Here is a 22,791-nt window from a genome sequence, read left to right as displayed (position 1 = left end):
TACAAAGGTGTACACTACAGTCTTCAAAGACAAAGGACAACTGGCTCTAACAAGGACAGAAAGAGATGTGTAAGGCTAGATGTACAACTAAACAAGAGGATAAGTACATCAGAGTCTCTGGTTTGAGAAATAGACGCCTCACATGTCCTCAGCTGACAGCTTCATTGAATTCTACCCGCTCAACACCAGTTTCATGTACAACAGTAAAGAGAAGACTCAGGGGTGCAGGCCTTATGGGAAGAATTGCAAAGAAAAAGCCACTTTTGAAACAGAAAAACAAAAAGAAAAGGTTAGAGTGGGCAAAGAAACACAGACATTGGACAACAGATAATTGGAAAAGAGTGTTCTGGATCTTAACCCCATTGAGCTTTTGTGGGATCAGCTAGACTGTAAGGTGCGTGAGAAGTGTCCGACAAGACAGTCACATCTATGGCAAGTGCTACAGGAAGTGTGGGGTGAAATGTTACAAGAGTATCTGGACAAACTGACAGCTAGAATGTCAAGGATCTACAAATCTGTCATTGCTGCATGTGGAGGATTTTTTGTAGTTTAAGGGGTTCTGAACATTTTATTCCCAGTAATTTTTCACATCATTAATGTCCTGACTATACACTGTGATCAGTTGAATGCCACAATTTCTTTCCATAAGAGCAAAATCTGTACATTATTCCAAACTTTTGGCCGCCAGTGCATATATACACATGTATAAAAAAAAAAAAAAAAATCTTAAAGATGAAATCACCAACAGAACTTATTAAGAATGCCTGCAAATCATGTATGTGATTCCCAATACATAAAAGGACACAAAAACGTTTTTATTTCCCCTACACTGCTCTAGAAGGGAGCATCATTTCACATACAAAAAGTGCATACAAAACAAAAGCCTCTTTATACATGTTTGTAAAATGGTCACAAATATAAAACTAAAACACCCACAAAAAGAGCCAATTTTTAGTCTCCAGGCATCTGGCAAGAGTATTTCAAACTTAACTGTACAATTTTTACAACTCAATCACACCATGACATTTTTTTTTTATATTTGCAATTAAAAATGTTACAGATTTTTTTTTTTTTTTTCTTGGTGCTGTTTTTGGCCTTCTCCTTAATGGTAAGCAAATCAATCCTGAAAATATGATTCTAACAGTCATCCTAATCAAAAATAAGCCATGTTCAACAGAAAAGGACTACTCACCTCATCCTGTACATTAAAAAGTCAGTCTAAAACCACCAGTGAAACAAACAAACACCACTGCATTCACGCACAGATGCATTTACACACCAAGTTCTTCCCTGCAATAAACCTTGTAAAATGTTACATTCAAATAAGTGAAAAACAAGTTAGAGAATCGAACACCACTAAAAATTGTTATTTTTCAGCAGGCTCAACAGTAAGAAAGTGCAATTGCATTTTTTTCTTTTTGGGTGTCTATATGCATATTTGTTTTGAAAAAGAAAAAAAAATCACAAAGAATTTAATATCCATTTCATGCTTTTAGCAGCAAATTTAAAGGAAGACATATCCAAGATCAAAAAGCATCTCCATCAAACTAATTCTGCAAGCCAACTGTTAAACCATTGCCTGAGAGAGACTTTTAATACAGACCCTTTGTGCATACTGAGCTCTCAAAACAATTTAAAGAGGAGGACATTGGAGAAAGAAAATCTCTTATATGCATTTCTGTGAAACTTTAATGACTAATAAAAACAGGGATCATTCAGTTATCTCCTGTGGTGTTTTGAAGGGTATCGAGAAGAGTGGGTGGTATTTCGAGAGTCCCTATCATACGATGTGGCTCTGTGTGTCAGACGGTGTGATGCTGATAAGCCCCGCCCCTCTCTGTCCGGCCTCTGTTCTCTGATTGGCCGCCACTCTGCAAAGCGGGGGTCAGTGGGTCTGTCAGTCATTTGAGGGTCTCTAGGGCAGTCCAAAGGTATCAGCCGTGGCATTGGCGGTTGTGGCTGACCACTGGCCATAGTGGAGGAGCTGCTCAGATGGTGCTCAAAACTGCGGTGGTTACGTGATGTGAAGGCTTGAACGGTTTCCATGGGGCCATGCGTGACAGGCGATGTCACAGTGCTTGGTTTGCAAATAGGTGGATGAGAGCGACTGCGGGTCAGTATACCTGGTTTAAGGATCTTTCTAGCGTCGCTTTGGAAATTTGGCTCCAGTGTCTTGATTATAGTTCCACGTTTCCCGGCGTCCTTGATCAACGCTCCCCAATCGCTCTGTTGCTGCATAAACGGGTTAAATTTAAATTCAAACGTTAAGATCTTACAAGTTTCTGCATGTAAACAACAGCACCCCTTGTGGTGAGTCGAGTCATAAGAGTACTTTACCCGGAGTGTGCATAGGTGTCCTAGTATGAAGAGACTAAATTTGGCTCTCGTAATGGTCACATTCATCCTCTGCCGATTTCCGACAAACCTTAAAGTTGGAAATAAAGCAACATTTCAATACAGAAGCCCTACACTGTGAAAACAAAATTCAGTAGGTGAATGGGGGGGGAGGGGGGTGCCTTGGGATGCCTAGTGCCTTCCTGAGCCTATGTCCTACACATTTTTTTCTCTTCTCCTTAAGAGGCAATACATGAATTTATTTAAAAAAAAAAAAAAAAAAAAAAAAGAAAAAAAAGAAATTGCTTGCTAGCTAACAATTAGCATGCGGTACCAACCTCGGCCACCAGGTGCCACCAGGGGCGTAGATTCCAGGGGGGATGGGGAGGTAACCCCACCAACAATCAAAACAAGCACAACCCTCCATTATTTATACCATCAATGGAAATAAGTAAATGCTTCACACTGCAACCCCCCAATGTTCAAGCCAAATCAGCCGGACATTGTTTGAACACTAAACGTACACTATTTCCTCAAGCAGCTCTGCATCTTTAACTCGACAAGGTGCCGTTGTACAGTTGAAGCTGATGCATCACTCCAAATACTTCATTGACTTGGACAACGCTAACACGAGTCATCCCTTTTATCACAGCACTGAAAACACAGCGCGAGGTGCAGCAACAGTCAAAGACATCCATCAAGAGCATGTTTACATGGGCCAACAAATTAAAAAAAAGCACAGTATCAATAGCAGCATCGATATTCCCAGTCGTGAACGTCATCAAACAACCAGAAAAAACTCCCGTTGTCCCACTCGACAACGAATGCCATATGAAACATACGTAACCTGAGGTAAATTCTTTTAATTGTAGCATTTCATGTATTAGTAGACTCTCAAACATTATACATGTTCCTTTCCTTGATTAAGATTGGCAAAACATTCTTGTTAGAGTAATATACAACTTTAAATCAACAGATCAAGTACCACAGCTGCCATCTGTCACCTGGTAAGCATAATATTTTATGCTTACTGATAGTGTTACCTGGTGGCCGAAGTTGGTACCGCATAATAATTGTTAGCAAGCAATAAAAATAAAAAAAATAAAGTTTAAAAAAAATTTCACCTACTGAAATTTTTCACGCCGTGGCTTCTGTATTTCAAGAAACCTAAAAATATACAAAGTCTGGCTGTAATATTCAGGCATCACTGCAGTTGCAATAACGAGTCAACGTGCACTTACCCGATGGAACCCATTTCACTGCTGGCTCTCACACAAGACATAATGATGCAGTCCATTTCTCTGCCCTGAAAGCCATCGACAGTATCCACTTCCACCCTATAAGCACACAATTATGCACATTATTCAACTGGCAATAAAATTCTATTTAATAGTAAATACATGTCTGGATACGTGGGTATAGAGCACAACAGTCTGGTTCAGGAATTAAAAATCTGATTCATTTCTTCCATAGACGAATTTTCAAAGCTAACTTATAAACCTTTAAAAGATAGACCAAGAGCTCTGAGGTTATTTATCGATGGTATACGTTTCCATTGAAGCAACCAGTCTGCGTTATTTCAACTTCATTGTTTAAAAACAGCCTTTAATAGCAGGATTCCTGTTGAACAACTACATTTCCCATGGTTCAGCAGAGAAAGCTTCACCAATCAGAGACTAGAGGCCAACAAAGCTTGAGAAATAAGACTGGGTGCGAACGCCAACTCCAATGACGCACTCTGAATGACGCAAGAGTCAATCTCCCTGTGCTCTCAAACTACGTGTTTATCGGAATGTTTTGCAATAAAACTACACTGTTTCTATATTTCTAATCAACAACCTAAAATCAATAGTTTTATATATTTCCATAGTTTTATATTCGATTATGTCATTCGCAATGGTTCATGGGATTGCAGTTTGTGCCCTCCTGAAAGACGGTAAGTACACAGTCTTGTACCTTTGTCTTTTTGTGGGATTTTCAAATACTTTTTTGCCTCTAAACAAAGTCTGTAATGTTGTGGTTCACCTAGGAGCTGGTTGGTTTGGTTCATGATTTACAACTCTTTAAATTGAGGATTTATTTTAAAAGTCTATTGAAGAAATGAATGGGCAAAACACTTCCGGAACCCAGACGGCTGAAAAAGTGGGCGGGCACTGTTGTGCTTTAAGCAGAAAATAAAAAATAATAAAAAAGATGTGCTGGTGATTGGATGTGACCCAACAACCTTAGGACAGTATGACATCGAGCCTTACTGAAACACAAGCAGAACAAATGAGTGTAAATTGTTGAATTTGATTACATAATATATACAAAAATTGATTTACGAATACAAGAATGGTTTAAAAATGTTCTGCGACTGAGGCCTATCGAACGTATTTTACTATATTATAATTAAATCACATACATTAACATGTTTAACCAATCTGCCAATGGTTGGTGACTAAATAAAACCTGGACCATGACAACAGACAAACGGTTTCGTGTTTTCTGTTCTTAAGAGACATCTAATCATACATTTATATGCTCCACATCTACCTCAGCAGAACATAAAGGAAACGTTACCAGACACTTCTGTTCTTCAGACAGACAAAAGGGAAGTGTCCAAGAATAGAAAGAGTACATCTGTTTTGTATTTCAATAGTGAGAGTAGTATAAAATGTTGAAAAAAAAAAAAAAAAAAAAAAAATGCAAGTAACTTCTGTAATGTGACATTTCCTATATTTAATATTTTTCAGGAAATAATAATATTGGGTGGGAATTTAATTGGATCATGGATCGCTGACTGATATTATTGGTTACATTTATTTTTTCCACTTACACAAACATGGTTATGTCAGCAGAATAGTAGTTGTTTCAAAGGTGGTAGTTATTACATTTCAATGAAACATTACTAAAATAGCTTAGTTTCCATACAAATGTTCTGCATTTAAGCGCATTTCTAAAAATGTAACAAAAGAAAATGCCAAGGAAACGTGCACCAATGGTCAAAATGAACACACTTTCAAGTTACAGCGCATTTTGACTAATGGGAAACTGTAGAAAATCCACCTCTGCCAAGTGCATACATTTCGAAAGTTTTTGTATGTAGTGTCTTATTCAGGTTAAGTGAAAATTTGAAATTAGCATAAATTGTTAGAAACCTAGCAACTGCATTAGTGCATGTTGTTGAAGTCCAGGGACATATATTATAAAGTGCGCGCATGCACGCAAAAAATAAACGAACAAACAAGACTCACTGAAGGTGTTCGTTATCGATGCCAGACTCCCTGACGGCATGCAGTATCCGCCGTTTCTGGGCATTGTAGGGCGTGATGACACCCACCCGCACAGACTTCTTCTCAACCAGAAGTTTCAGCAGCAGCACTACCAGCTTCACCTCTTTGAGGTTAATAAATGAACTGATAAATGGAGAGAAACACAGCAAGTTAACAGTGTTTTGGACACTAAAGGCAGTGTAACAGCTCTAACTCTGTTACCTTAGAGGTTGTTTTCCATGCCATTAGGGGGTGCAAACCATCTTCATAGATGAGTATTTAGCCAGGTACTATACCTGAAGTAGGCAAGCATTTGGATAGAGGAAGCACTGGCTTTCTTGTGCTATTCCAACTTTCTTTCTGAGGTCCTATGATTGAGGAATTTGTTTCCTTTTGGTCAATCAGTAAGTAGTGTTGTTTTTTTTTCTTCTTACATGCACTGTATGGTTTTGGTTATTTGTACTTAATGTGTAACTACTGGATTGAGTATGTATTGAGCATTGAGCTAGTCATGCATGCTAATTGTGAATGTGTCTTATTTAGATGGACCTTTTATTCCTGTGCTTTCTTTCATGTGAGGATAGTAGTTCAGAAGGTGAACACTTCATGAACACTTGGGACGTTTTACATGAGTACAAAGAGGTGGAGTTTACATGTGGAAGACAGGAGGACCCTTTTTTTTTTTTTGCACCAAGTTTGGCTTGTTTACATCAACATTGGATTACCACTAATTGAACTTTGCTTTCTGAAAGTACTGACTTTTGCATGGACATCATAATTTCAACCATTAACAAACATTGTCGGCTTCATCTTCAGCTAAGTTTTTACCATTCTCTTTTCTGGTTCAGATCACTCAACACTGAACATTTGATTATTTCTGGATTATTTTGGTAATTTGATTTCATAATTTCTATTTTGCTTATTTTTTGTGTGCTATGTAAATGATTGTGATTGGGCTGTTGAATATAATATACATGCAATTCACTGCAAATTTTGGGTCTGTTACTTCATGCACATTGTTGGGTAAACCAAAGGAGATTAACATTCAACTTTTAATAATACCTAAGACAATATTAAGCCTTTCCGTCCTTACTCTGATATATAACTTAAGCCTAAAGGGGTAGCGGTTATAGCAGTGAAGTACCACCCACCCCACCCACATCCCTCCATCTCTTACTCTCTCTCTTTATTCTCTCGTCCATCAGTCACGTCGAACACTCTGTAGGGCTTGAAGGGCCAGCTGATGGAACAGCGTTTTTGAGCCGTCTCACTAAGGAACAAATCATACATGCATGAACCAATCAGAAGACCATATTTCACCAACTTAAGTCGGTCACACACAGTATGAGAAGTGCCATGGCGCAAGTAGAACAAGGCACAGGTAAAAATCACACACAGGACGTGTCGATTCGTGTGCAGGTGGCAGTCCAAAGTTGTGAATCTAGTCACCATACACACAAGTTAAGGTTTTTGTACCTGAAGAATACGAGTTGCACTCCGTTGCGCTGCAAAATTGTGAACAGCCTCTGGAGTCAAAGCTGGGCACTGCCGACAGGCACTGGTGTGCGTACATTCATAAAAAATTAAAATTGTTTCCAATTCTAGAACACGCCGTGACATCCGCTAGACACGTCCGGTGTGCGACCCTCATTTTGTTCATTTGACGTCAGAGTTTGGTGCATTTGGTCGGTGTGAAAGTGGTTTTCCAAAATCAGATGCACACCAGTGAACCGCACCAGAGTCTACTTAAAAGTTCGTAATTAGTATGAAAGAAATCCAGACCAATTTGCAGAAGTGAACCACACATTTGCATGCTCCCGGTCACACTTATAAACTGCCTGCCCCCCCCCAAAAAAAGTTGCATACTCTAATATTTAGCTGGATGCCTTTAGCTTTATGGTGTGCATTCGTCATGGCATTGTTTCAGCAACCTTATATTTATTTCCATCTAGAGTTGCATTCATTTTTGTCCAATATCTTGCACCCATTTACACACAGGAGACGAACAAATTATTTTTCCAGAGAATAGAAAAAAAAAAAAGAAGAAAAAAAAAACTTTACAATAAATGTCACAATTCAATACATTTGTCGCTTTCACACATACAGCCTTTTCCAGAAAATATTTTCCATTTAGACATCATGTGTGAACAGGACTCACTGGGAAATGCAGGTAAATAAGCTCTGACAATATCCTGGAGAAGTTGTAACATTAACGGAAAAGCTCAGTAGTTCCTAAAAAAGTTTAGACTGAAAGCCTAATACAGTGAGAATACAAAAAGTCTGCTTTTGGTTGTCACAAAGTTCTGATGGATCTGACACAGTGCCATTTTGTTTCCTACAGTCCTATTTGAAGTAGAATACAATGTCATTGGGTCACAAGCAACTACATAAAAATTGAAAAATTCTCACCAGAAAAATTAACAACAGCAGCAGCAACCGTGTACATTCAGATACAAGTCAGTCATACCCCACGATGTTTCAAACTTATATCCATGCACTGTGCTGTTATAAATCGGATTGTGATTGAAATGGTGGCAAATGAATGAGACTGAATCTGGAATTAGAGACCTCACGAGTGTTGCGTTACTGGTATGAATAGGCCTTCACAGCATGGGAGTACATTGCAAGCAAAATGAAAAATCGACATAACTGGACATTTCTGTACGCCAGGAATTCACAGCCCCTATTTTCTAGTTTGCTTGGCAGCTCAACATTTTGAGCACCTCACCACTCGCACGGTCCTCTCATTAACCTGATGAGTCTCAACTCGGACTGGGTCAAAGTCCTCTCCTCCTGTTCATACTGCCTGCACTGCCCCTGCCTACACATTGTGATATAAATATGGCAAGGGGGTCTATCTTTCCCTCCAAATAACAAAACTGAACACACTTCTTCATCTAATAGCTTTGTGCATGTGTGCGCGTGCATGTACTTACGGGTCATTCTCAAGCGCATTGTTGTAGATGTACTTTGAGGGGAATCTGCAGATTTCAGGGTGCATGCGGTACTGCATACTGAGGAAGAGGATGGGAGAGGATTGAGGGTTTGACTGAAGGCTTTTACATAACCTCGCCATAAGAGACTGCTCATAGCCAAACTCCTTTGCTTTCTGTTCAAACACACACCAAAAAAAATTCAGAGCCACAAAGAAAAAAAAAAAACACCACAACTGTCATTTAAAAGTAAATGTTCTTCCTTCAAGTATAGAACTGTTCCTCCAGTGGTAATGGAGAAAAGGACTACATGTAAATTAAAAATAATTTGACCATTTTCCATGCTGGTAACACAAAATCCACCATGGCTACATTGCTGGTTTACCTGGGAGACCACCGTTGGAGGAAGCTGATTGGGATCACCAACAAGGATTACGGTAGGGCATCGGTATAACATGGGGATCAACGTCTCCGTTTCTTTTGCCTGACTAGCCTACAAATGTGCAAAAAGACAGAAAGTGACTTTCAGAACCACTACTCTTCATATGCATTGTGTTAACTAATTATATAAATCTTCATATCCATATATGTCCAGTTGAAGTCAGAAGTTCACATACATTTGAAGTCATTAAAACTCATTTTAACCACTCCACAGATTTAATATTAGTAAACTATTGTTTTCGCAAGTCTTTTGGGACATCTACTTTGTGCATGACTCAAGTAATTTTCCCAAAACTTGTTTACAGACAGACTGCTTCACTTTTAATTGACTAATCACAATTCCAGTGGGTCAGAAGTTTACATACATCAAATTAACTGTGCCTTTAAGCAGCTTGGAAAATTCCAGAAAATGATGTCAAGCCTTTAGGCAATTAGACAATTATTTTCTGATATGCTAATTGGAGTCAATTGGAGGTGTACCTGTGGATGTAAACTAAGATCTACATTCAAACTCAGTCCCTCTTTGCTTGACATCACTGGAAAATCAAAAGAACTCAGCCAAGATCTCAGGAAAAAAAAAACAATTGTGGACATCCACAAGTCTGGCTCATCCTTGGGAGCAATTTCCAAATGCCTGAAGGTACCACATTCATCTGTACAAACTATAGTACGCAAGTATAAACACCATGGGACCACGCAGCCATCATACCGCTCAGGAAGTAGATGTATTCTGTCTCCTAGAGATGAACGTAGTTTGATGAGAAAAGTGCAAATCAATCCCAGCACAACAGCAAAGGACCTTGTGAAGATGCTGGAGGAAACAGGTAGACAAGTATCTATATCCACAGTAAAACGAGTCCAATATCAACATAACCTGAAAGGCTGCTCAGCAAGGAAGAAGCCACTGCACCAAAACCACCATAAAGCCAGACTACAGTATGCAAGTGCAAATGGGGACAAAGATCTTACTTTTTGGAGAAATGTTCTCTGGTCTGATGAAACAAAAATTGAACTTTTGGCCACAATGACCATCGTTATGTTTGGAGGAAAAAAGGGAGAGGCTTGCAAGCCGAAGAACACCATCCCAACCGTGAAGCATGGGGGTGGCAGCATCATGTTGTGGGGGTGCTTTGCTGCACTTCACAAAATAGATGGCATCATGAGGAAGGAAAATTATGTGGATATATTGAAGCAAAATCTCAAGACATCAGCCAGGAAGTTAAAGCGTGGTCATAAATGGGTCTTCCAAATGGACAATGACCCCAAGCATACCTCCAAAGTTGTGGCAAAATGGCTTTAGGACAACAAAGTCAAAGTATTGGAGTGGCCATCACAAAGCCCTGACCTCAATCCAATAGAAAATTTCTGGGCAGAACTGAAAAAGCATGTGGAGGCCTACAAACCTGACTCAGTTACACCATTTCTGTCTGGAGGAATGGGCCAAAATTCCAGCAACTTATTGTGAGAAGCTTGTGGAAGGCACCCAAAAAAATTGACCCAAGTTAAACAATTTAAAGGCAATGCTACCAAATACTAACAAAGTCTATGTAAACTTCTGACCTACTGGGAATGTAATGAAAAAAAGATAATTCTCTCCACTATTATTCTGCCATTTCACATTCTTAAAATAGTGATCCTAACTGACTTAAGACAGGGAATGTTTTCTACGAGTAAATGTCAGGAATTGTGAAAACTAAGTTTAAATGTATTCGGCTGAGGTGTACGTAAAATTCTGACTTCAACTGTAGATAAAAAAAAACAATTGGGAGCACAAGAGCAAAAAAATGTCAGATTAAACCCTACATAATTGACTGATTTGTACTGGCAAGAATAAATGATACTATTACACAACTGAAAAAGGGAATTTTTATAAGAACAAACCTCAATATTGATAATTTAATCGAGTGTTATCAGACTGCCCAGGGGCATTGCAGAGTCAAGATATGGGCCAATTATTCCTAGAACTAAACCAAACCCCAAACCTAATTTGATTTTATTATATTATAGCTCCCTCTATCATCATAAATAGATTAAATTTGGCATGCATCCTTGGACTGTCCTGGTGACAATATGTGCAATGTTTTGTGAATTTTAGACATTGCATTCACAAGATACAGACATTATGGGCCACACCTGAAAAATGTACTGGATTAAATCTGCTCAACGTATTGACAAAAAAGAAAGAAAGAAAGAAAGAAAGCAGAACACAACTTTGTCATAAGAGTTTCTAGATGATACATGCCAAATTTCATGCAAATTGGACAAAAGACCTAGGAGAATTTCGATAAGTACTGTAGTTTTTTTAGAAAACTCAAAATGGTGTAAATGTTGTTAGTCAATATGGCAAAAAACATGAACAACAGATTTAAAAGAACTGAAAGAATCATAGGAACCAAGAATTTAAATTATAGCCTATACAGTTCCCAAAATGCAAGCTAAAATGTATGTGCAGTCGTTATAGCGCCACCTTGTGGCTGATTGTCAAAACATTTGATACATTGCCTCATGACATCCTGAACATATATTTCATGACGTTTGGTCTTTTCACAACTGAAATTATTGGCAGATGAAATTAGATGGGCAGTTTAATGTAATGTTTGTTGATTGGTGCCCTTGATATTTTGTCAGCACTTGTACCAAAGAATCACCACACCAAATTTTAACTTCGAACAGTTGCAGAGTTACAAGCATTTGTTTTGTTAAAGTGCCACCTATTGGCGAAATTCTGCAAAATTTTGTGAGCATCCTCAGAATGTTCAGTTGTTAGTGCGTACCAAATTTCATGCAAATTGGACTTCGCGTTCAGGAGATATAGGCCATTTAGATAAAATGTGCCATGCCCAAAAATTTTAAATCAGCTCATATCTGCCAAACTAATTAAATAAAAATAAAAATTTGGTTTTATTGGTCAAAAGCAAAAACCAAATAAAACAATGAAAACAAAAACAAAACTTTCCATGAAACCATAAATAAGCAAGGGATAATTTTAGCACCTCATCGATGATGATGCAGCTGAAGGGTTCATGTCCATGTCCACGGAATGCGTTCTCAAGAACGATACTTCCACTGGTGCTGAGCGTGCAGCAGATCACATGAGCATTCTGCAGCACAATGGCCCGAGTTTCCTGTTTCTTACCACGACACTGAGAGGAGACAGAGACGTCTATTAATATTACCGCAATGACTACGGTGAACTATGTTTAACAAATGTGATCGTTTACAGTACCTCTTTAATCTTTTGACTCAGTCCTTCTCTCTCCTTTAGAAGCTGCAACTTTTTCTCTGTCAACATCTTGAACTGTCAACCAACCCATGAGGTAACAGATTCAAGAAAACATTAAAATAAGAGTGATTAATATACACATCACTCGAAGACCCCTTGGTTCTCCATTACCCCTGTTGGTGTGTAGGATGCATTACCTCAGCGGAATCCTTTTTGGCCTTTGCACAGTGCTGGGAGAGATTTTCAATGCTCTGGTCCAGTTGCTCCTTCTGCCTTTGTACATCAGCTTCTACAGTCTGCTGGACTCGCTCTGTACACATACACAACAACTTGTACACTTTGAATTCAAGAGTGAACTGAAGGAGAAGAATCTTGTGTTGGGGCATGCATTTATATCTTACCTGCTCTCGCTTTAGTCTGGTGGTCAAGGCTGAAGGGTTTCAGAGATCTTGAGATGGTTCTCTCACTTCCTAACCTTACCAGGTTTATGTCACCACAATTACCTAAACACAAATGGTTAAGGTCAAGCAGGTGTTAGTGTGTGTTGCAGAGATAAAGGTAAGGGCATGTTAATACTGTGATGTTGTGACTTGTGAACATGTAATGCGTGCTTGCTTCTGTCAGTTAAGGATGTGCGTGCAAGCTTTGTACCTTGCGGACTGTTGATATTACGGCATTTCTCTTTAAAGATCACAATGACTTTCTTCATCAGACTGTCGACGGCAGCATTAGAGGGAGCACAGAGCAGAACGCGTGTCCGCCGAGTCCTGGAGGGAAGGTTCCCCTCTGGAGCAACACCATTACCCCCCTATTAAAATAAACACATGCAAAACACTCTGCAAAATAAAATCAATAGAATGCACCTTGGCAGTTGTTTACAAAAAAAAAAAAAAAAAAGAAAAAACACTGACCGAAGACAGGAGTTTAAACAGCAGGCCGCTAATGGTTTTACTCTTCCCAGTTCCTGGAGGACCATGAATAATTAGAAACTCTGGGGTCTTCTTTGGTCTCTTTATCATGGCAAGACCACAGGCTATTGCTCTGGCCTGGTCATTGTTGTACCCCTAAAATGCAGGAAGAACATTACAACAGAATACATAGTACCAAAAAAAAGGGTTTACATATGCATCCCAACAAGAAAATCAAGACATGAACAAATACGAATGAGAATGGTAGCCTAGTTGCATTTAGATTCATTCCGAAACCCACTACTTAAATGAATACAAATGCTTCTAGCAATGAAAGCTTGATTTCATGTGTTTCTGCATTCCAAAATGTGTTCTATATGCATTGCATTCTCAGTGGGCATACATAGAAGGAAACAGTTTACTGTAATCTCAGCTATGGTAAGTTTTCCCATGTCAATCTGAAAAATCTCATGTGCCACCAAAATATAATTAACAGCACTCGCTTTGCAGAATACCACACATTCCCAAACTCACTAGTGCAACCAGGTCCTGTGGGTCATCCCTAGGATGTGTGAAATTTGCCATATGTGGAGCAAGAAAAGGACGCAACATTGGTCCATTTCGCAGCAAACACAGTGCACGGAACTCCCGGAATGTGCTGACCAAAGATCCAATAACTTCGCAGCACACAATCTGGGAATTCAAAGATACGTTACCACGTGTCTGGATAGTCAGGTTTAGGATTGAGTCAGAACCTGAGGAAAATATGGATATGAAAGAGAGAGAGAGAGAGAGAACACAAGACACTAAATAAATGTCAAATTATACTCCTGCCTAAACAGAGAACAACTAATATCTACACACTCCACTCACTTATACAGAAATACGTTCAACAAACAAAACATGGCAAAATATTTGGTTGCTTAGTTGACTTTAAAAAGGCCTTCAATTCTGTTTGGCATAACAGACTTTTCCTGAAACTCATCCAGAGTGGAGTAGGAGGAAAGACATATGATATCTTAAAAAAAATGTACAAGGACAATAAATGCTGTGTTAAGATTAATGACAAAAGAACCAACCATTTCAATCAGACCAAGGGAGTTCCATCAAGGCTGAAGCCTCAGCCCAATTCGATTTAATATTTATATAAATGAATTGGCCACAACCCTTCAAAAGTCATCTTGCCTTGGACTGATCTTAGTTGGCAGAGAAATCAAATGCATCCTTTATGCTGACGACCTCCTGTTGCCGTCACCTAATGAAGAGGGACTACATGAAAGCCTCTCCATTTTAGAAAAATATAGCAGTGATTGGGTTTTACCAATAAACATGAAGTCCAAAGTCATGATTTTTCAGAAAAAATAAAATAATTTTTTTTTTAAAAAACGCATTGAGCAATAAATATTTTTACAATCAGGGGAACAATCCATCATGCCAACTGCTATAATTATTTGGGTCTTACAATCTCTGCTTCAGGACAATTTGATTTGGCAATAAAAGATCTGACTGACAAAGCCTGTAGGACATATTATAGTATAAAGAACATCATTATTTAAATTCAACCCCCCCATTAAACTGTGGCTGAAAGTCTTCGACAGCATCAAACCTATACTTCTATATGGCTGTGAAATCTGGGGCCCCAAATATAAATTAAATTATGAATCATGGGACAAAAGCCCTGTTGAAATTTTCCACCTAGAATTCTGCAAAATCATCCTGGGAATTCACAGAAATGCTTCGATTCTGGGTTGTGGAGCAGAACTGGGCCGGTTCCCTCTCCTCACTGAAATCCAGAAGACAGCAGCTAAGTTCTGGTTCCATTTGTCAGACACCTCCAGATAACTACCATCACTGTGCCTTTACACACAGGGCAGGACACCCAGAGAGTGACCCTATGCACCATTTAGTGGAAAAATATCAACTAAATTCATCCATCCAGTTCTGATTATAAACTGGCACCATATTTGATCAATATTAAAGACTATCGACAAAGAAAGCTACTGTCAAAGTATCATCTCAGTGAGCACAGTCTGTCTGTATAGATGGGTCGACACAGACAGAACCGGAGACCCAGAGAGGACAGACTGTTCACACTGCACTGAAGGAGTCATGAAGGACGAGCTGCCATTTCCTCACTCACTGCAGTAAATGAGTCCATTAGAAACGCACAGTTCACACAAATAGCTCATATTCTACCTGAATCCAGGACATACATGATTTAGACAAACTCTTGTATCTTATGGGAAAGTAGAGTGTGTTCAGCTGGCAGCGCAGTATGTGTCCTCTTGTCATCAAATGAGGGAGAGAGACTGACCCCTTATCATATTACAGCTCTATTGAAACTGCTATTTTAATTTACCTTTTTCCTCCCTCTCATTGCTCTGTATTTTACTTTGTCATTTGTGTATTTTATCATCTTTATTTATGTATTCATATATACATGATTTTTATGTTTGTATTATGTTTATTAATCAGTGCTTTGGCAACACTGTATACGGTCATGACAATAAAGCTCATTTGAATTTGAAAGAGACAGAAAAAAAAAAAAATTAACGGTGCTTTAAGCAATTTCAGCCATTCCAGAACTTCCATCTGACTTATTCACACCCCCTTTTTCACAGACCTGGTCCTCTGTTGGAAACACTGGACCAGGACACATAACCAAAATGACGTGGTGGTTCATTGAAATCGGATTCATCGTTTGCATATGCCCCAGTGTTCTCCGGCAGCCACAGCAGCACAAGGTCATCCTCTTTGGGGTAATGTTGTTTCTTTTCACTGTCTGGATTAAGGCCCGCTACAAACAGAAACATTGTGAAAGGGTAGGCACTTAATCTGGGTCCAAACAATTAGCTTTCAATAAGAGTCTTACCAAATAGCCTGTAATTGCTGCTACTGCCATATAATCCTAACATGGTAATCTTGTTTGAGCCATTTTGTTTTACAGATTACACCTTTAAGTGATAGATCCTTTTTTTTTTTTTAACCTTAAGGGCTTCTACAGAGATCTCCCAATTAAGTACTTAAGTGGTTGAACATCCCTTCAAAGCTGCAATCTATATTCATATGAAAAAGTCCTTTTTAGATATTTTCACTATGGCTATAAACACAGGCCAAGTCATAGTGTATAACTGGCAAACTGTACCAATCATAGATTGTACTTGTATTAAAAATCACTGTAACTGAACATCAGATGATCTGTCTTACTGCCCATCAAGGCTGGACTTACCTATGAAGCTGGCGCTAGCTGTGTAATTGCTGTACTCAATACCCTGGACCTTAAGATATTGTTGGACTCTCCCCTCCTTGAGCCATTCACTAGCCATCTATTGAAAAGTTTAATGAACAAGATTAAAATAAAAACAGAATGCTATGCAAAAGGATAGGGAAAAACAAAATCTGTATAAAATAGTCCTAAATTACATTCAAAGACTTAAAGGAATAGTTCACCCAAAAATGAAAATTCTTTCATTCACTTACCCTGATGCCATCCCAAATCTGTATGTCTTTCTTCAGCAGAACACAATTTTTACCTCCCCTTCTCACCAATTTGGAATGCCCAATTCCCAATGCGCTCCAAGTCCTCATGGTGGCGTAGTGACTCGCCTCAATCTGGGTGGCGGAGGACGAATCTCAGTTGCCTCCGCTTCGGAGACGTCAATCTGCAAATCTTATCATGGGGCTGGAGCGCATTACCACGGAGACATAGCACGTGGAGGCTTCACGCTATTCTCCGTGTTGTCCACGCACAACTCACCCCACCGAGAGCGAGAACCACACATTATAGCGAACACGAGGTGGTTACCCCATGTGACTCTACCCTCCCTAGCAACCGGGCCAATTTGGTTGCTTAAGAAACCTGGCTGGAGTCACTAGGCACGTCCTGGATTCGAACTCGCAACTCCAGGGGTGGTAGTCAGTGTCAATACTCACTGAGCTACCCAGGCCCCCCCAGCAGAGCACAAATGAAGATTTTTAGAAGATAGAACTCTGTCACGTCCTTAGAATAGATGTACACGGGTGCCAGCACTTTGACGGTCCAAAAGTCACATTTAGGCAGCATAAAAGTAATCCACACGACTCCAGTCGATCAATGAATGTCTTCTGAAGCGAATCGATAGGTTTATGTAAGAAACAAGTCAATAATTAAAACGTTTTTAACTTTAAAATCGGCACTTCCATCCAGGTCTCTGATGTGGTTTGAAATGGCCGAACTCTTCCATGACAATCGTTCTTCTGTTGTAAATAACGCCGCTTCCGAATTCTCATGTGAACTCGCAGACACGCTTACGTCATGCTTCGTGTCAGCTGCTAGCAGGAAGTGCTTTTTAAAAGTTAACGTTTTAATGATCGATTCATTTTTTTACACAAACTTACTGATTTGCTTCAGAAGACATTCATTGATCGACTGGAGTTGCATGGATTATTTTATGCTGCCTAAATGTGACTTTGTGCAGTCACCCGTGTACATCCATTATAAGGACCTGACAGGGCTCTATCTTCTAAAAATCTTCATTTGTGTTCTGAAGACAGCCAGCCAGCCATACACATCTGGATGGCATCAGGATAAGTGAATGAGAGAATTTTCATTTTTGGGTGAACCATTCCTTTAAGATTTACAGAAATAAGCTGTATTCACACCTCTTCAAATGAGTTAATTAGCAGCAGAGGGTACAAGGTGTTAAAGTACTCTAGGTAGCTAGGGAATTTCAATGGGACTTCCTTCAGTGGCAGTGAGCACAGGTCAACTGGACACCCAAATGTTGTGTAGTTCTTAAGCATCCAATATTCCCACTTAAGTATTGCTTGGGTCAAGACTGAAAGGTCAAACACCGGGCTTTGATCTCTCGTGGGCACCGGTTTGTGAGCTAGAGCTTCAGGTCTTTGATATATTTTGTAAGATGGTGGTGCAGATGTAGAGCTCATTTCAAAACTAATGACTGACTTAGGGGCATGGCTCAGAGGGCAGGGAATTTGTTTAGAAGGGAATGGCTGTGGCAATTGTGGAGAAGGCAAAGTAGGAATTGTTTTGGTGGGTACAATTGCTGAAGGCAAACGGAAAACCTTAGCTTTAACAACATTTGGTGCAGGAGGAGGCTTGGCCCCTTTCTCCATTTCTAGGACAAGTGACGCACTGCGGGAGCTGGGACTGTATATTTTTGTAGTGGAAGGTTTGGCCTTTTTCTGGGACATGGGTGACATACCAGGCTTCAGGAACAAATCATCATTATGTATGACATCTGAAAGTGGGGTGTGAGGAGTCTGCAGAGGAAGAGGTTTATGTGCTACTGATACTGACTGCCCTGGGGTATCTGACTCACTAACTGGATCAAGGTCCATGTCAACAGGATCTCTCTGGGTAAGAAACAGTCCTTCACCATTTTCTTCATCAAACTGTTCCATTTGGGAGCATAGTTCCATATCTGTGGGTTCCATCTGAGTGAGGAACATCCATTCATCATCAACCTCCTCTTTTGCATCTTTTCCCCCTTCTGTGTTGACAGCGACATCAGTAAGCTCACCGTTTTGAAAGTATTTGGACTCTATCCTACCATTTCCAACCCCATCCCCTCTAGCCTCAATGGTTTCACTAGTGTTGTTGTTTTTTATTCTGGCTGCAGCCTTTTCAGTATCTTGCTGATGGTCAGGATCTGGCGGAGGACAAGGAAAGAAATTACAATCCTCTTCGGCTGCAACTGTAGGTTTTGACAGGTGTATTTCACCTGGTTGGGTGCTCTTTGTCTGTTGGGGAGCCAGTGTTGTGGGGGATATAGTTGTTGGCCTCTGATGCTTCTCACGACTTTGCCTGAAAAACTGCATGTCTTGAGATGCCAAAAGTTTCTTGTTGCCCTTTCCCATACATTTCTGTGGAGAGGTCTTAGTGGTATGAGACACTCGTCTCCTCTTCTGTTTTGGCTCCACTTGCACTTTCTGGCCATGGCACCGCAGTTTAGCAACACAATCCAGGGAACGCTGAGAAAGATCAAAAGCTCTTCTTTCCTTCTTTTTCAATCCCAAACGCTCCGCTGTTGACTTTGGCTCTACAGCTTCACGAACCTTCTTTGGTGGAACAATGGCAGGTACGCCACGTGACATGGAGGCAGAAAAATAAGGTGAAGAAACTGAGCTGGAGGACGGAGAGTGAGATGGCACAGTAGATGTAGTAGTAGTTGGAGGACCCTTATCCCGAGATAAAGAGCTGCATTTCCGGGGGTTGTGCCTGATTTCTTGAGCAAGAGCCTCAATTATTAATGGCTTTTTAAACTGCAAAATGTCTCTCTTATCAGATGGATTTCGTTTCTGGCTTGTATCTGGTGGAGGCTTTGGTTTAATGAATTTATCAAAGTTTTCTGCAGTACAGGCTGTTTTGGATGATGACAGCGCACATGAAACAGCTGGCTCTTGTGGTTGCTGCTGTTGTCTGATCTTATCCTCTGCTTGCGGACAGGCCCTCTCGATGTTCTCATCTGGAATTAGTTGGGTCCCTGTACTCCACGAGGGAGAGGAGTCATTAGGAGCAGGCTCCAGCCGTTGTTTAAGTGTTTGGTCTAATTTGAGCTCGTTCGTCAAGACTGATGCATCAACATCCAAATCACCCCAGGCAGATGCCACATATTGCTGGGTCTCAAACTCAAATACTTGTGACTCACTGAGATCATCGTAGTCTCGCACAAGACTCTCAGGAGAGTCTGGATCTTCTAGAGATCCATTCTTCACTGGACATATTTTATTACAAGAACTCAGGATCTCCTTTGATGGTCTTTCATCATTTTCAGAAACTTTGTCATCAGAGATAATGATGGTACTGGATTCAAGGTTCTCCATTGAGGTTCCTGTGGACCTGGTATGCAATTGTACATCAATACCATCCACTTCAGAATCACTAGATTCAAGCTTGTGGGATTTCATCAAGCGGTTCCGTCTGATATCAAGAGGCTCGTCATCATAATCATCATCATCCTCAGCTCTAATATTACATTCCTCAGAGGTGGTGACAGGTTGCAAATTTAAAGGACAAGAACTTCTAGACAAGTTCCCCAAATCGGATTTAATATGCGCAAACTTAACATCAGGTCTCATTTCTGAAATCAGCACTGGGTCAGTATGTTCCTTTTTAGCTTTTACGATGTCCTGAAAACCACTCAAATCCTCATCCGAAATGCAATTTTCATAATCCCAAAGTGGCTCCTCTTTGATCAAAGCAGACCCATCTCCTGCTCTGCTTGAACCTGCCACCTGGTCTCCATGTTTCAGATGTGGGGATGAAATTGAATTTTTGGCAAAAACAGCATTTGGATGTATTAAATTTGTGGTTGGGGCAAGAACTATAGCAGGAGAACCAGATCGTTCTGGGAATGACCGGACCACTCTTACTAAACATTGCTGAAGCTCAGAAGATTCAGAAGATGTTAGACTCCATCGTTTGTTTGGAACTCCACGCAGCTGCTTGTTAAGCAAATTCAGAAAATGGGTAGAATGTGGGTCAGATCCGGTCCGAATCCTTTCTTTCAGCAGTTGTCGAATCAGCATCATGCAACCTAGAATTATGGCACCAGTGCCACCTCCAGATGCAGGTAGTTGCCCTACCACTCCTAGAGAGTTTGAAGTTGAACTGACTTTGTGAATTCCACCCATCCTGTCTGGAGGTACAGCATTCCATGGTTCATCTGACAGAACCGTACACATGACAATCACTTCCACCCACTTGGGGGCACACCGAGAGAGTATTCCCATACGTCCTTTACTAGCATGCAACTCAATGATTTGAATAAGGATGCGGGTGAAAAACTCGGTCACTTTGTCATATAAATTTGTCCGTCCAGTTAGCATGTTTCGATTATCTCGTATCTTATCACAAAGGTAGTGGATGACCTCACTAATATAGGAGGCGTTCAGCTCCGGAAGTTCCATTATGGAACGGACAAATGGAATGAACCACAGGAAAGTGCTGCCGTATACACGCATGCTCTGACCCATCTCAGAATCAAGCACATTGACCAGGGATTGCATGTCCTCATAGATCACATAGTTGCAAATACCACTGCTGGACGATGAGCCAGACCCCTACAAGGTGAAGAGAAGCAGAATTGTCTAACAAACATTAAAGCAAAAGACGATCAAGAGTGATGTGTTTTACTAAAAAAAAAAAAAAAAAAAAAAAAAAAAAGAATCACAAACAAATGTAAAGACACCGATGCAGAACAGAAATGAAAAAGGAACGCTTACTTGGCTTGTCTTTTTGGAGCCATAACAGTCATACACCATCTGACTGCAAGTCACCACATTGTCATCAATCTCTGGCTCTATTTTAACCATCCTCCTGTTCATAAATATATTTAAAAAAGACTTTAGAATCCCCATATTCACTAGCCCGAATAAAACTTCTACAATATTTGACATTTCAAAAAGGTCATTTAGTGTCAAAATGGGACCACTTAAACTATTAGCTTGGCTTTAAAATTGGGGAAGGGTCACTGTGAGAAACAGGCCTCAGATGGAACAATGTGACCTTGATGCTTGCTTATCTGCTTTTAAGTTTTCGGCACTGTCTTGAGCACAAAATGTACTTGATAAGAATGTACTTCTGTAAGCGAGAGGAAACAACCCTGTATATGGAGGATTGGGGGCATTCAAGATAAAGGGTTTAACCAGCCTTGTGTGACAAGAACCATATAACCCCATGCTTTCCTTTAATAAATCGAAGAACTGCTTGTGACATTCTGTGTCCGTGTATTTCTTCCCAACAGTGAATTTATCTCCTGATTGAAGAGTGACTGCGAGGAAGGCAGAATAAAGCATCCGAATTGTATTTTACTAACAGTCACTTAAAGCAGAAATTAGGAGTGCCATTTTTAAAGCAGTTGGACAGTTAAATGGACAATTTGTTTTACAGCAATTTCAGATCTCGATTTGAAATTCTGGACCAATGTAGGACTCTTACCCCATGGTTTTTTGCTGGATGTTTCTAATTTCTGCAACATAGCTGGCTGCTCCAGTGATGGTCTGGAAAGCCATGTTAGGATCTATCTGACCCCAGACCTTAGAACCGAGCCGGTCCAGAATCACCATAAAACAGTGGAGAGCTGGCCAGAATGGGTCAGAAGCTGGGTCATCCTCTGAAATATACAAATAAACTTTACAAGCAGACCTTTTTAAATACTGGCCACATCCACAGTCTCATCATTTTACATCCAGTTTGTTGCAAAACCATGACGTACCATTTTTCAACCCTTCCATTGTGTTGATTATGCAGAGTGGAATATTGAACTGTCCCATGAACAAAGAGTCCATTGCTTCAGCACTTAGCTGCGTTAGTAACATACAGATGCCTAAAGGGAACAAAGATGACTTCAAAAAGATGGAAGTGAAATGTTCAGTGAGGCGCTACAACATTGGTAAAAAGCAGACTCAACTGATTAACTGGACACCAGAACCATTTGCTTACTACAGATCAATATCACACCATATCCCAACCAGGCAAGATGTGAAGTTTTCAGCAGGGTAATTGTTAACTGTATATGTATCTGTAAGGGGGTTCGGTGGAAAGGAGGAGGCGAGAACCAGCTTAAGAATATAAATAATAGTTTAATAATAAACTCAAACAAAAACACACAACCATAAACACACACAGTACAGCTGCCTGTAATTCTCTCTCTCCGGAGAAATGCTTGACCACGCCCCCGCTGCCACAGTATCAA

The 22,791-nt window shown here is 40.1% G+C and overlaps 1 protein-coding gene across 4 annotated transcripts in view; it reads right to left on the bottom strand.

The window, feature by feature from the left end:
- Nucleotides 1–794: 794 nt before the first annotated feature.
- setx (senataxin) overlaps nucleotides 795–22,791 on the bottom strand; it is a 46,919-nt gene continuing 24,922 nt past the window's right edge. For 2 of the 4 annotated variants that reach the window (XM_051678120.1, XM_051678121.1), the window contains exons 6-25: nucleotides 22,312–22,422; nucleotides 22,035–22,209; nucleotides 21,320–21,413; nucleotides 17,735–21,157; nucleotides 16,323–16,419; nucleotides 15,717–15,890; nucleotides 13,628–13,848; nucleotides 13,097–13,249; nucleotides 12,837–12,993; nucleotides 12,587–12,688; nucleotides 12,383–12,495; nucleotides 12,189–12,260; nucleotides 11,956–12,105; nucleotides 8,907–9,014; nucleotides 8,525–8,697; nucleotides 6,766–6,858; nucleotides 5,571–5,732; nucleotides 3,576–3,671; nucleotides 2,338–2,425; nucleotides 795–2,232 (exon numbers count right to left, since the gene is read on the bottom strand). In XM_051678120.1, the coding sequence (XP_051534080.1) occupies nucleotides 1,720–2,232; nucleotides 2,338–2,425; nucleotides 3,576–3,671; nucleotides 5,571–5,732; nucleotides 6,766–6,858; nucleotides 8,525–8,697; nucleotides 8,907–9,014; nucleotides 11,956–12,105; nucleotides 12,189–12,260; nucleotides 12,383–12,495; nucleotides 12,587–12,688; nucleotides 12,837–12,993; nucleotides 13,097–13,249; nucleotides 13,628–13,848; nucleotides 15,717–15,890; nucleotides 16,323–16,419; nucleotides 17,735–21,157; nucleotides 21,320–21,413; nucleotides 22,035–22,209; nucleotides 22,312–22,422 (6,275 nt within the window). In that variant the 3' untranslated portion in view covers nucleotides 795–1,719. Of the gene's footprint in view, nucleotides 2,233–2,337; nucleotides 2,426–3,462; nucleotides 3,672–5,570; nucleotides 5,733–6,765; nucleotides 6,859–8,524; nucleotides 8,698–8,906; nucleotides 9,015–11,955; nucleotides 12,106–12,188; nucleotides 12,261–12,382; nucleotides 12,496–12,586; nucleotides 12,689–12,836; nucleotides 12,994–13,096; nucleotides 13,250–13,627; nucleotides 13,849–15,716; nucleotides 15,891–16,322; nucleotides 16,420–17,734; nucleotides 21,158–21,319; nucleotides 21,414–22,034; nucleotides 22,210–22,311; nucleotides 22,423–22,791 lie in introns of all 4 variants that reach the window. The other 2 variants (XR_007895246.1, XM_051678122.1) reach the window with 2 other exon arrangements.

This window comes from Myxocyprinus asiaticus, chromosome 38, assembly GCF_019703515.2.
Source record: "Myxocyprinus asiaticus isolate MX2 ecotype Aquarium Trade chromosome 38, UBuf_Myxa_2, whole genome shotgun sequence".
NCBI lineage: Eukaryota > Metazoa > Chordata > Actinopteri > Cypriniformes > Catostomidae > Myxocyprinus > Myxocyprinus asiaticus.
This window is presented reverse-complemented; position numbering and strand designations above follow the sequence as displayed.